The 15,236-nt window shown below is 31.1% G+C and overlaps 2 protein-coding genes across 3 annotated transcripts in view; one reads left to right on the forward strand and one right to left on the reverse strand.

The window, feature by feature from the left end:
* The window catches only part of LOC134714882 (cilia- and flagella-associated protein 46-like), a 77,735-nt gene extending 72,740 nt beyond the window's left edge, over positions 1–4,995 (reverse strand). Inside the window, exons 1-3 of the mRNA XM_063576540.1 lie at positions 4,865–4,995; positions 777–910; positions 130–261 (exon numbers count right to left, since the gene is read on the reverse strand). Coding sequence (XP_063432610.1) covers positions 130–261; positions 777–910; positions 4,865–4,913 — 315 coding nt within the window. The 5' untranslated portion in view covers positions 4,914–4,995. The remainder of the gene's footprint in view (positions 1–129; positions 262–776; positions 911–4,864) is intronic.
* Positions 4,996–5,125: 130 nt separating this feature from the next.
* LOC134714883 (PACRG-like protein) lies at positions 5,126–15,026 on the forward strand. 2 transcript variants are annotated; one of them, XM_063576543.1, is made up of 7 exons: positions 5,126–5,245; positions 6,314–6,381; positions 7,389–7,479; positions 8,665–8,799; positions 9,235–9,342; positions 10,840–10,920; positions 11,600–15,026. In XM_063576543.1, exons 1-7 carry the CDS (start codon positions 5,141–5,143, stop codon positions 11,654–11,656), a joined length of 645 nt encoding a protein of 214 aa, XP_063432613.1. In that variant the 5' UTR covers positions 5,126–5,140; the 3' UTR covers positions 11,657–15,026. The 2 variants fall into 2 exon arrangements, with proteins under 2 accessions (XP_063432613.1, XP_063432611.1); XM_063576541.1 differs by lacking the exon at positions 5,126–5,245 and adding an exon at positions 5,254–5,558.
* Positions 15,027–15,236: the final 210 nt, after the last annotated feature.

Below are 15,236 nucleotides of genomic sequence, written 5' to 3' on the forward strand. Positions count from 1 at the left end.
ATGTTGATGTCACAGTCACATGACTAAATTATGTCTATGGGCTGATAACAAAATAACGTCAGCCAATCAGAAGACGCGTTACATTTAAAATTAAATTATTTAGTATTGTTAAAAGTCTAAATGACTTACAGGATCATTAGCTTCTTTAGGCGCCAACAATTGTGCCTGGCACAGGTAAGCTCGACACAGAAACTGGTTTCCTGGTGGTGGTTTCATAAAGTACATCTTCAAACACTCCCTTGCCATCTCAGTTAACCCATTCTGTAACAGACAATATTGAATTATCATGATATTAAATGCATGTTAAATATTAACCCATGTAGCATAGGTATCAATACATTTTGAATATGGGGGAAATTCAAATACAAATGTACAATATATAAATCCAGCTTCTTCTAACAAATCTAAAAAAAAAAATTTATCTTTATAAGGAAAGCAATAAAAACACAGTCACAGGTTTACAAATTTGTAGTGTTTTTGGTGTGATCTCCAGTTAGTTTTATCTTTTGAATTGTTTTACATTTAGGGGCCTTTTACAGCTGACTATACAGTATGGATTTTGTTCATTGTGAAGGCTGTACTATTGTTGTTAACTTTTATTTTATTTGGTGTCTTATTCAAAAATTAAAACACATGTTCTAAAGTTGGTATATATAATGCAATTTTGTAAAAAGAAAAAGTGTTTTTAAAGGTCCATAAATTCATATAAAAAATCTTTGTTTTCTGTGTTAGGAAATATTATATATCATTTCATATTTTTAGGGGTAAAACTGTACCTGAAATGCAGTTTCAGCACATATGACATAAAGATCTGGACCAAAAGATTCTGGGGCATCTATTGCTGGTTTACTCTCAGCTACATTTCTCAACAAACTGTAAGCTTGATGTAGTGGCTGGTTTTTTTCTGGCCCTGAAAAATACCATAACAACATTTTAATACAAATTATATCGAGCCATGATAATAAAAGTCTAAACCTGTCAGACTTGAATGTTCAGAGTAAATTAAACTAGAGGCTCTGAAGAGCCTGTATTGCTCACCTGACCTTCCATGGGTTTTTGAATTATGTTTTTAAAAAAAAATTGCCTTCATAGTAACAACACTTGGCCAGCACCTCAAAAGGAATGGAACAAACATGTTTGGTTTCATTCAATTCAGTGGTTCTCTAAAAGAAGAAATTTGTATGTATATTGTATAGGATCCTATGTTAAACTAAGTCTCCGGTTGGCGTCCATCTTGGATGATAGATTGGCTACAAAGTAACAACACTTGGTCAGCACCTCATAAGGAACATTCATGCTATGTTTGGTTTTATTCCATTCAGTGGTTCTCTAAAAAAAAAGTCATTTGTATGCATTTCCCATAGGGTCCTATGTTAAACTAAGTCCAACGCTGGCAACCATCTTGGATGATGGATCGGCTACAAAGTAACAACACTTGGTCAGTACGTACTCACAAGGAACATTCCTGCTATGTTTGGTTTTATTCCATTCAGTGATACTCTAAAGAAGTCATTTGTATGCATTTCCCATAGGGTCCTATGTTAAACTTAGTTCCCCGCTGGCAGCCATCTTCGATGATGGATCAGCAACAAAGTAACAACACTTGGTCAGCACCTCAGTGATCGTCGTATGATGTAGATGTAGAAGCACCTCATAAGGAACATTCATGCCATGTTTGGTTTCATTCCATTCAGTGGTTCTCTAAAAGAAGTCATTTGTATGCATTTCCCATAGGGTCCTTTGTTAAACTAAGTCCCCCGCTTTAATTGAATTATAGTTATCCCGTACCATTGTAAACTCGTACCAACGTCAACTCGTACCACTTTACAAAAACTCGTACCAATGCAAACTCGTACCACTGCTAACTCGTACCAACTTATTTAAATGGTGTTTAATGATGTTTGTTATTTACTTTAACTCAATACCTCTCAAGTCTGTAAAATGTATATAATTTAAAAGTACAATGACCAATTTGCAGCTAATGTTCCCTGTCTATTGGATAGAAAATACTGTGGCAGATTTGCTTTGTTGTCTCCTTTGACTTTTTAAAACTTTTACTGATTATTATTGAATTTAATTTTTAATGATCTTTTAATCATTCCAAATTAATTTTTCATGAATACATGTAAATTCTAGCACTTAATCAAAATGATTAAGAAATTGAAATTTTTACTTTTTATAAATAACAAGTTAGGCCACACCAATTTAATTTCTTGTTCTACGGATTTTTGGACTCCAAAAATTGGGGCGAGCGAGCGATTTGAAAATTTTAATAAAAAAATATTTAATTTGCAAATTTTTGAGGCGAAGCTTAAAAAGTAAAGGCGAGCGATTATAATTTTTTTTTGTAAACATAAAATAGTAGGTTTTGACTATATTAAAACTTGATTTATCACTTGTACCTTGACATTTCTTTAATTTATGAAGTATTTTTCCCTGTTCGACAAGAAAAAATTGAATAATTAAATCTGGTCTATGTATGTGTGACTGGCAATGAGACAATTCTCCATCCAAGTCATAATCAGGTTCAGAACAACCCCTTAATGTTATGAATATCCCTTTTATGAGGGGTCAAAGTATTAAAGTCATAATTTTTTGTAAAAACACTTTAAGTACAAAAGGGCTTATATTTTCCCAAAGAACTATATATTTGGTATTAAATGGTCAAAACATGTCCAAGCATTTTGTTATATTCCTGGACTTTAACCATGTTAACACATTTACTTTAACAGTTTAATATTATTTAAAATAAGTGGACCCATCCCTCTTTTAGAAAAGTTGTTTAAAATATAATGTATTTCTCCTCTTTTTGAGTAAAAAATTCTAAGTTGTCAAAGGTTTTGTATAGTAGCACTGTACAAATCCTAAGTATTTCTATTTTCTTTTCTACAACAGACTGAACAGTAAACATGGTAAAATTACCCCTTCAAGGCCCTTGTCTGAGGGAGGGTTAGTCCCAACCTGATAATAACATATAATAGGTCACAGTACGGCCTTTTACACAGTGCTTTGATCAAGACCAACCAGTAAGCTATAAGGGACCACAACTTAGTATTGTACACAATTCGAAAAGGAAAACCAACGATCTAAATTATATTTCCAAACGGGAAAAATTTACCAATGAACCACATCAACAAACGATAACTGCTGAACGACAGGTCTCTGAATCAACCAGGACAGGTGCACAAACCTGCAGCGGGTATGACCGTCACCATACATTATAATTGCAGTTGAAGGCAAATCCTTCAGAAGTTCTTTGTACTTTATTTTAACAACGAACATTTTTTTTATAGGGAATATAAGTTAGGGGGAAAGAAACCAACGTTTTGTTCTGTACTGGTATTTCTATTTATATCGGAGCACTCTCGCTTGGAATAAATTGGCTCCATTCTGAAACAAATATTCTCGCAGATATTTACAGTGTTGTGGGGTGCTGATAGGTTTAAAATCGTTATATAAAGGCTAGACTGTGATTTAAAAAAACAAATGTTGAGATCTTTACATTATATTTACCAAAAAAAACGATGCGGGAAATGGACATGATTTCATTTCCGGATGCGGGAAGCGGGAATATAATAAAAATAAAAAAAATCTGTTTTGAAAAAAATAGGTGCGGGCGGGTCCGTTGAACAAGGAATCAAATTGGTGTGGCCTTACAATGAAATGTAACCGTTTCCTGTTCCTGAATTTTCCCGCCAAAAAGCACATGGCTTTCAATAAGCATTCAATTTGTGATCATGGATTACAGCATCTTAAGGTACAGTTAAAGCAATGTTTTTTTCTTTCTTCTGGATTATAACTACTTTGAAATATCAGCTTAAAAAATAAAGCTTTTTAGAAAAACATTCGTATTTTTGTCTATAAAATCCAGTATAAAATTCAAGTAATTCAACATTAATTTTATTAAGTTTACAAAAAAAATAACATAAAATATTCGTAATTTTTAATATATTTTTGATGGTACGAGTTTGCAGTGGTACGACATTCCAGTGGTACTTGTTAACTTTTTTGGTACGAGTTAACATGGTACGAGTTTCCGTTGGTACGAGTTAACTTGCTTTAATTTAATTATTTAATAATATCATAGATGCCAACCATTACGATTTTTCCGTAGTTTTTCCGATTTTGCGATTAAAACTACGCTATTACGGTCAAAGTCGAATAGTTACGGATTCCCAATCATCGCCGTTCAATTTTGTAAAACGCGGATTTTTATCATTACTGTTCCGTCCTGGTCCGGTATTTAGAAAACGCCAATGTAATACTTCCGGTTTCTCGGGAGTTATCAACCTATTGTTGGGTAACTAACTGACTTCCGAAGAGGCAAACTTGCATTTTATGAAGTAACTTTCCCCCTTTCTCTTCTTCTCCTTGACAAAACGAAAATGTACAAGTAGAGAACATCTGAACAATTATTGAATGGAATGCATACTACAGACAACATGTTAAAAGACAAATTTTAGTGCACATCACTTTGCAACCACTCGTCAGTAATTTTTATTGGTAAATGCACGTTTATGATTGATTACTGAAAACTTTTCAAAAATACGGAAAATTTGATAGTTTGTTACTGATTGTGTCAAAAGGGGGTTGGCATCTATGTAATATTCATAAACATTTTTCATGTTGTTATTTAAAAAGTAAATTAAGAACTAATCATAGATTTATTTCATCTTAGGACTGCACTTTTAATCGTGTAAACTGACATTTCATTTTCCCGTCTGCATAAGTATATTTTGTATCCTTGAAGTTGAAAGTTTAAAAAAAAACTGTTCAAAATTTGAGTGTTTATTTTTTAAAATATGAGGACGTTTTCTAGTTCTCAGAAGGACAATCAATTTTAAACTATTATGCATTGATGTACCTGCATGTTTTTGTGCTGCAGCCAAGAGAGTTCTTATACTAGTATCCATATTTGCTATTTATTTGGATTTTTTTTATTTTAAAGAGCACATAACTGTTCAGCAGACGCCATGTTGTTTGGATTTTCGTAGTAAGTCGGTTTACGAATTCGCTACAAAATAGTTCAAAAGCTAGTACTTGAATTTTCCTTCAATTTAGAACGTGATGCAGTTTTTTTCTGGATGTATTGATATCTATTTTTCATTTCAACAGAAAAAGCAACGTAGTTGTTACAGTTATGCCACAAAATGGTTTAAAAATTTTAAAATGCGGATGGATATATTGTCGTAGAAACAGTGTACTTCCGGAAAAATGCTTCCGGTTTTTAAAAGACTGGTTTACGGTATTTATTCAGTGTTATTCTTGCTTCAAAATCATATTTTAGAACCAGTTTTAAATTGAATGCAGACGAAGTCAACAACAAAGTTAAATTAAATATTCGATCTTACAAAAAATCATGTTGAATTTAATAGCTTAATTCACAACTTGAATTATTGATGGCAACATCAGGACAAAAAAGGCTGGGGTCAGGAGGTTTGCCATCCAGAACACCACTTTTTAGTGCAAACAAAGCAGCAAGTTCAAAATCAGAAAGCTCTGCCAGCACAAGAGTGTATAAACCATCAGATAAATTAAACCCTAAAACAGTAGACCCTGTAAGTGGAATTTTTGTAAACTTCAGCATGACAAATCGCCCCACTTTTTCACCGAATGTAGGGGAAAAAGTCGCAATTAATAGTCAATATATATTGTTTGTATGAAATAGTCATATATGATATAGTCTGCACATATACATAAATAGGAGAACATTCACAATAAAAAGTTTTATTCATAGGCACTTGTTTATATCCATTGTCTGTGATTCTGTTTATCATGATTTTGTGAATTTGTTTCATAATTTAACATTGTTTAAGGAATATTCTTAATGCCGAATACTTATTATATATAATACAAATAAGAAGATGTGATTAGTGCTAATTAGACAACTAACAGTAAGTAAAGTAACCATTCAAGTCACAATCTTTAAAAAAGTAAACAATTATAGGTAAAAGTACAGCTTTCAACACAGAGCCTTGCTCACACTGAACAGCAAGCTATAAAGGGCCCATGATATGACATGTTTAAAACAATTCAACCAGGAAAATAAGTCTAATTAACATAACAAACAAATACAAAAAAAGCTTATTAACCACACCAAAAAACAACAACGGAAAAACAAGCTCCTGACAGACTTAGGACAGTCGAAATAATAAAGAAGCAACTAATATAACAATTTTAGTCTTTGGTTTGGGCTCCAGTAAGAACACTTCCACAATGCACATGACTATTGTCAATTGACATGATTGAGGGTATGTTACTGTTAATAGTATGTTTGAATTAATTAGTTTTATTATGTAATGAATATTTTCAGTTTAGTTCATCATTAAAGGGTCAATCGGCATTTGCAGCTGTCTATACAAAGGGAGGGGTACCATGCAGGTTTGTTCTTTATCATAATACTGTAAATTCAGAAGTAACTGCAAGGTTTTCATTAATGTGAGTAATTCAACTTGTTTATTGTAAAGCAAAAATACTGAATCACTGATATCTGATTCATATAACAGTATGCAGCCAGATTTCCTGAAATCTCAATAATTAACTTGCTTCTTTGTCTATATTAAAAAAATTGCAGTAATATTTCTCAATTTACAGTCACAAACACAAATATTTAGGTTCATTATACATGTATTGGCATATTTGATTAAGAAGGAAGATTAATATTCTGATATATATCTAATAACTGCTATTCTTTAAAATTATATAAATTGATTAAATCTGCCAGCCTATCAAGATTCTACTTTGTCAGCATATAATTAAATATAGACTTAGTTTATCACAGATATGCTACCTTCTTTTGCTGCTGCCTTTATTAAGAACCCAGTGTGTTACTGTGGATTCATTTATTTTTGTGGGTATCAGTTATAAATCGTGGATTGAGGAAAATTTGCATTTTCGTGGATATTTGATTTCGTGGTTTTGCCAATCTGTGTATACACATTGTTTTATTTAAAAACCTTTAGAATTGATTTTGTAGAAGTAATATCAAAGTATGATTTATATTTATGTGCCATTAATGGTAATCCTCAAAGATGTTTAAAGATGTTATGCTACATCATTGTACATAGTAAGATTATTTCATCAAATGTTTCCATCAATCAAGTAAAAATTTGTATATGAACTGAGGTATAGAACTTGTACAAGAAGAAAGAAAATATTCAGGTTAATTTTCATGGCAGTTGATACAATTTTAAAATAGTTTGGAGACAAACATGTTCAGTTTTATAAAATAAAAATCAGATGCACACAGTAAAGTCAACTATGTTATTTAAAGGAACTCATTTACTAAAATTAAGGAAATAGTGGTCATGTTGGTAATCGAAGCGTCCTTTCAAATCATTAACAAAAATGAGTGATATAGTTTGTTTTAATCTTGTTTAATTATCCAGGTTACAACATGGATCTGTGAAACACAAATTAGGATGGGATACTCCTCCAGAACAGCTTCCTTTTGATCCTGTGTTAGTAACTCTATCTGAGGTACGATCATCTATTTTAGTTGTAACTGAAATCTGAAATTTTCAGATTGCAAGATATAACTGTAGAAATGCGGACATTTATTTATAATTTTTACCACTTAATAAGGCCATACAAAGATAAAAGTATCTCAAACTCATATGTTACATTTGTATATTGTGTCAAGAGTACTCTACAGCTAAGATGGTGTGTGATAATTTACTTTCAAAGGAAATCACATATTAATTCTGTCTTGAAATGATATCAATGTGATAAACTACTTGTATTGACCTACATCAAATAAATTAGGTCTAAATTTGGGGTAAACTCATTACTCTCAATCTTATTTACATACATGTATACACTATAGTATAGCCCTCCTTGGGGTGCATGATTTTCTCCATGTGTTGAAAATCCATTGGTGGCCTTGAGCTGTTTTCTGTTCTTTGGTCAGGTTGTTTTCTCTTTGATACCTTTCTCATTTCTATTTTATTTGTTAACACATGATAGACCAGCTGCTATCAGGAATGTCAAAATTGAATTGTCTTTTTCATATTTAAATAAACTCATCATAGATACCAGGACCAAATTTAGTATATACGCCAGACGTGCATTTCGTCTACAAAAGACTCATCAGTGACGCTCAAGTCCAAAAAAGTTAAAAAGGCAAAATAAATTACGAAGTTGAAGAGCATTGAGGACCATGCCAAAATTCCTAAAAATTTTGCCAAATACAGCTAAGGTTACATCTATGCCTGAGTAAAAAAAACCTTGGTATTTCAAAAAAATCAAAAATTTGTAAACAGTAAATTTATAAATATAACCATATCAATGACAATATATATACCTGTCTGCATAAATGCATAAATATGCTATCTACAGGTTTTACTAGGAGTTGGTATTGGTCATAGTTTGATATCACTTGATATCACTTTAAGTTATGATATATCATTCTGAGAATAAAGAAACTTGTTTAATAATGGAAAGGATTATAAGATGTCAGCATTCAGTCTGAAAGACTCTTTTCAGTGAATAGAAATTGTGAATTGTCATTTAAAATAATAAAATTGCATATCAACAATTGTTTTAGTATTAATACACATGTGTCACTTTTGTTGATAAATAAAGTAAAACTAAGATAATGCCATCATGGTCATTGAGAATAACGCATTTTTCTCATATAATGTTTTTTTTTATTTTATGATAAAGGGTCTACAAGAAAGCATACATCCATACTCATTTGTTGCAAGGACAGGTTTTAAAGAAATGTTAGAATCCAATGGTGCCATTGAGAAAGTATTACCACTTCTGCCAAAAGTCTGCTATGGTCTTAGAGCTGCCCTAGTGAGTATTATCATTTCTACCAATAGTCTATACTTAAGGTTATTAAAGATTTGGTTTGAGGTGGTTTAACTGTCAATTTAACATGAAGCCATTGTCACACCACCTTGAAATTGTGCTCATTAGAATTTGAATTTTTGTGTTTTCAACAAAACATTTAAGCAACCCTTTTAGGCTATTTAGTGGCCATTTTTTTAGTAGAGGAAGCTGGAGTGCCTAGAAAAAAACTTAAACCTTCAATAAATGATATCTTCCTAAAATAAATGTCTAATTGGTGATTGCTAACAATAATACATTGACACATTGAATATTTTTTGTAGTTATCTTATTGCTGATATGCTGTCTTAATGTCATCACCATGTTTTATAACAATATATATTTCATGGCAAGACATTTGCAAATAATATTTGATCTGATGTGATTTGTGATTTTTTTCAGGGCAACAAAAACAGTGATGTATTTGCAGCAGGACTAGATGCCACAATACAATTAAGTAATCTGACAGGACCTCACTTAAACCCACATCTCAAAAATCTTCTTGTTCCTGTGAGTTTGATAGAAATTTGTTAAATATCAGACTGCAACACTGCAGGGCTGATTTGCTCATATCATTTAATAAATCAAACTTTAGATATGATCACATGTTCCTGCTTACAAAACATGTTTCTGAAATGATTCAGCAAAATCACTGGATAAAAGTTTTTAAAGAAATAATGTTGTATGTCAGTGTTTAGAAAATTGGTAATGCCAAAAATAGCTATTTCAGACTATTGCATAAATCATCTAAAATTTCACACCATGATTTGACTATGTTGCTAGGTAACACCTGGTTCCAATCTTATCCCTCTTTCCATAATATATTTTATTATATCACAACAAGACCATTATCATACATCTTTTATAACGTTAATGGTTTTTTGTTCTTGTTCAAATAGATTAAGAGGATATACAGTGTATATTTTTGTGACAGCAACTTTTGAAATAATTAAATCAGAAAAGACTTCCATGGGCCAACATGAGGTACTGTGGATTCATTATTATTTATTGGATACCATTTTTCGTGTATTTCTTGGGTACAGGTGAACTACGAAATTAATGTTCAACGAATAACAAAATTTCTATAGGCTTGTAAGCAAACCACGTAATTAAATATCCACGAAACATGTGTGTTTTTCTTATTCAACGAAAATTGGTAGCCACGAAAATAAATGAATCCACAGTATATCACAAAAAACATGTGTGTCTAAACAAATGTGTTTCCCATTTACCTTTTAAGGAGGCTCGCGGGTATAAGATTTTCAGAAAAAAAATAAACATTTATTTTTCATTACAAATTTTATTTGTTACCATTAGTATTTGTTACTTTATGATATGGTACAAAAATCATTCCAAAAAATTGATTCATGTTGGCCCCAGGTGACTTTCAAAATGTAGATACCATTGAAAATGCTCCCAATTATCTCCCTTTGGTGAAAAAATGCCATTTATTGACATTAAAATTGAAATATCTTTATAACTCATTGGTGACCTATATTTTTTGTTGTTTTCGAAGAAGCTGTACATAAATTAAATAATTGTAAAATGTAAGTGATTTCTGTAATTTAGTTATTTTTTTATTTCTATATTACCGCTATTTCTGCTATTAGTTCAACAGAAAAAAGGGATATTATCCAAAATGTATGTTTCTTTTGAAGGCAGATTGTGTGCGTAAATGAACGGAGACCCCATTATTTTATTTTATTTTTCTATTAGGTATAAGATAAAGTTCATTTATACAAAAATGTAGAGAAATCCTATATTGAATTAAAAAAAAATGATTTAGACCCGCGAGCCCCCTTAACATGTTTAATATGAACTATTTCTGTCCAAAAAATCCATATAAGACAAACAATTGCAAGTTCCTAACTGCCTTATGTACTAACTTCCGATTTCATTGTTTAATTAATTTGATCCAGTATTATTAGTATAAGGTAATAGCCATAACACAACTAAACAAATAAGTTATGAATGAACATTATCTTAAAAGGAAATTAAATTTTTCAGGTTTCCAAAAGAATGATGGATAAAAAGTTTAGAGATAAAATTACAACAGCATTACAGACTTTTGAACAAAATGGGGGAAAGGTTAGTCTTGTTATAAATTAATGAACTTATACTCTAAGTGGGAATAAGCAATGTATTATTTAGTTGAGTTGCAACAGTGTAAAACTTGGTTTGTGATATTATAAATGATGCCCAGAGGTATATATTTTAGTCTAAAACAAAATTGTTTGAGACTTTAAGAATATAATTGCAAAAATTCGTAGGATGATACCCATTTCGAACAGAATGATCTAGCTGATTTGGGGATCAGTGCTTACATTTTGGTTTTCATATGTTTTCTTTTCGTTTGTCTAACTATTTATAAACTTTGGTAAATATTGTTTCAAGGAATGAAGAAGAAATGTTTTGATTTTAGGATGAAAAAATCAAGGTCATAGCAGATATGAATAAAATGAAATTTAATTTCCACATGTCTTATGAACCGTATGATTGTCTTTTACCATATCAGATTTGATAATGCTCAATGAAATGACAATACACCCCTTTTGATTTTGAATTCACTAGGTCAAAGATCAAGGTAATTGTAGTTAACCATCTGATTTTGGATGTAATCATTTGAAATGTATAGTGAGTATATAAAGAAAAATCTTTTACTTAAGACATCTGCTTCAAACAGTTCAAAAATTGTTCGATCAACACAAGTAATATTATATATTTAATGATTGATTAAAAGTTTTTATCTTTTTTTTCACTCTTCCAGGAAGCCTTACCAGTGATCAAATCAAAGGTGCCAACATACACAACCATATTCATGTGAGCAAATTAATGCTTGTGAGTGTACAAAGATTTACAGGGAAGAAAACACTTGTTTTTATATATGTGTACATGTATATATATGTGTACATGTATATCAGATGAATTAAGAAGTAAGGTTGTGGTTTATATTACACAAGCTCTCTGTGATGATTAATGATGATAAAATGTAATAACTTTAAAGTTAATGTCTGTGTTAACAAGGCTGCTCTTACATTTTGTCTTAGTCCATTTGCCATAATCTGTACCAAAATGTTTGTTATTAGTTATTAGGGAGCTATAAGTTCTGTTTAAAGGCCTTACATAATATTCAACTATAGTTTTACTCATTGTTAGATAGTTTCAATTAGCTTACTTTAATAACAGGTTCTTTCTCAAATCCTTGTTAAAGAATCATTTAGATGAAATCAAGGAGGGGTCTGTATTTGGCTTGTATCAAGGCAAATTTCTGGCCCTATTTTAAGTACCATCAATTTTGCAGTGGCAGATTTTAAGTTTTCATTATCGATTTTAAATGTTAGCATGAGTGGCCTAATTATGCCTTCTCCTCTTCTAGTAGTAACCAATCAAGAAAGACAAAAGATAGGCCATTCAATAGGTTTTATTCAAAGAGGTATCAAAAGTTTTTTTTTTTATGTTGACAATTATTATAGATTTCTGAAAAGAATCATGCTACCAGTAATTGTTTTTCACAGTCTAAAGTTCCATCCAGGCCAGGAGACACTGGCTGTAAAAAGAATCTCTTTCTATTTCTTTTTAATGGGAATGACTTAAGGGTATTACCATAGATTACATTGGAAATTACTGCATTACAAATCTCTCCTTTCAATTTCATTATTTTAAACATTTGGCTTGTAGTATCCCTTGGTAGCCATTGTAATGACTGACTGTAGTTTTAATTAATTCAGGTTCCCTCTTAAATCTAATAAGAATTTATTGGTTGAAATTATTTTTGTTAGTTTAATGTATCCATTTTCTTTTTTATTAATTTCTTAATTTTGGGTCCTCTTCAGCTTTTTAACTTTTTGTTTCAAGTGTCACTGTGTAGTCTTTTGTAGACAAAAAGGAATCTGCCAACCAATACAAAAATATAAGCCTGGTAATTTTAATGATTTTTTTATGGCCCAACTAAGATAGTAGAGGGGCATTATGTTTTCTGGTGCATCCATTCCTCTGTCTGTCCCACTTCAGGTTGAAGTTTTTGGTCAAGGTAGTTTTTGACGAAGCTGAAGTCCAATCAACTTGAAACACATGTTGCTTATGATATGATCTTTCTAATTTTAAGACCAAATTAGACTTTTGACCCCAATATCAAGGTCCACTGAACATAGAAAATGAAAGTGCAAGTTTCAGGTTCTAGTTTTTAGTCAAGGTAGTTTTTGATGAAACTGAAGTCCAATCAACTTGAAACTAAGTACACATATTGCTTATGACATGATCTTTCTAATTTTAATGCCAAATTAGATTACTGTGGATTCATTTATTTTCGTGGGTATCAATTTTCGTGGATAGAGAAAAAAGGTGTTTCGTGGTATACGTAAATTCGTGGATCACTGATTACAAAAAAAAACCCATCAGATACGTAATTCGTGAATTTCTTTATGATTAAGAAGATTATATAACCTCCTTGGTTTGATCAGTAATAAAACAAACAAAACAGAAGGAATCCATTGAAAAAGTTTTGAATTGTCAAAATCCTCGCTTGGTCATTTTAGGTTAAAGTGTTCATTGAATACTTCTATTGCAATAATGGACAAAGACAACTAATTATTTGTTTGTTTTACAATTTATAAATGCTTGTCGGAATTCTATAGGGCAGTCAAAACTTTATGATTGAAAGCTCATTTCCCTAATCACGATATAATAAACAGTCTTAAAAAAAAATGGTCCTGTCATATTACCTACGGGCAATATCCCCGTACTTAATCCTATTGATGTGCAATCACTAGTAAACCAAACTTTGACACGGTAGTTAACAACTTGCAGTTATTTTCCATGAACAGTTTTAATCAGTTTTAAAAAGGAAATTATCACTGATATTCGATATATTTATTATTGATTTAATTAAAATACTTGTATCTTTTTTCAATAAAAAAAACACGTGCTAAGTTACAATGTTCATCGCTATTCAACACTATACTAGAACTGCATAACACAACCGGAAATAATCATCCGGCTCCATACATATTTATCGGGATTATACTTCGTTGAATTCTTAAATTCGTGGTTCGCTGTGACCCACGAAACCCACGAAAATTGGTATACCACGAATAAAAATGAATCCACAGTACTTACCAAATTTCACGGTCCATTAAACATGGAAAATGATAGTGCGAGTGTGGCATCCATGTACTTTGGACACATTCTTGTTTATTTCTCTTTTAAAGATTACTGTAGTGTTTAGGTAATTGATTTTTTTCTGTTTAATCATTCTATATTTTTATCATTATTTTACTGTTTAAAGAATTATGTTTAGCACATTTTTAAGTTTGTTTTTCACACTACCACAGTACAATTGTGTGGTTTCAATCATTAGCTCTCTTCAAAGCATCTGTAAATAAGTATTTTTAATATCATGATTGTAATGTAATTTATTATATAAACATTGCATCTATTGATGTATTTAACAATTCAACGAGCCCGAACTATTGAAGGCAAAACCCAAAGACTTGTTTATGGTTGTAGTTTTAATTGTCCTGTTAGTACCATACAATATAATGACCATCAGGTACAGCAGACAGAAGTTTTAAAAGCCAAATTTAAATTTGTATAAATACATGCCAAAAAATCATTTTAAATCCCTTAGTCCTTAGTAGGTTCTATTCCCACACATATGCAAAACTTCTTATGACAAGGGTCAAACTTACAAATAACTGAATGATATAAATGCATATACAGAGTAACCTGCCTAATCAAACACATGAGTATTCAAACATCCTGCTTTAACCGACACATTTGCATGGTCCGAAAATATGCATATCCTTGCAGAAAAAACTTTAATATTCCCACACCCTGCTTTTTTTTCTGGTCTCCAAGTGTGTCAGATAACTAAGTTTACACTGTAATGTAATTTATTTTATACCAGATTGTCAGAACATTTCACTTGGAAGATTTGATTATTTTACATATTTCATGCAAAAAAGTCAACACAAGATTTTAAAGTATTATACTATGTAGAAATTTAAAAGTACATAGTGTTGTTATTTTTGATTTAATGCTTGCCTTTTAACTGCTAGTCGCATGTTTAAGTGGTGATGTCAAGAAAAGTGATTCTTTTAAACATAGATCATCATAATCTTATAATTTAGTTTGATGTATATTTTTTTATTGATAGATCATTCAGTGATTTTTATAACAATAAATAATCATAACTTTGGTTGCCTGCTGTGCTTGTTATATCTTCTTTTCTTCCTGATTCTATGTTACAATCATTCAAATCTTAAGCATTTGTGGTTTTAATAAGTTGGAATACAAGCTTAGAAAAAATAAAGCAACAGTAGCATACTGCTGTTCAAAAGTCATAAATGGATTAAGAGAAAACAGATCTGGGTAACAATCTCAAACCAAGGGAAACACATCAAATA

This window comes from Mytilus trossulus, chromosome 4 (genome assembly GCF_036588685.1).
Source record: "Mytilus trossulus isolate FHL-02 chromosome 4, PNRI_Mtr1.1.1.hap1, whole genome shotgun sequence".
Classification (NCBI taxonomy): Eukaryota; Metazoa; Mollusca; class Bivalvia; order Mytilida; family Mytilidae; genus Mytilus; species Mytilus trossulus.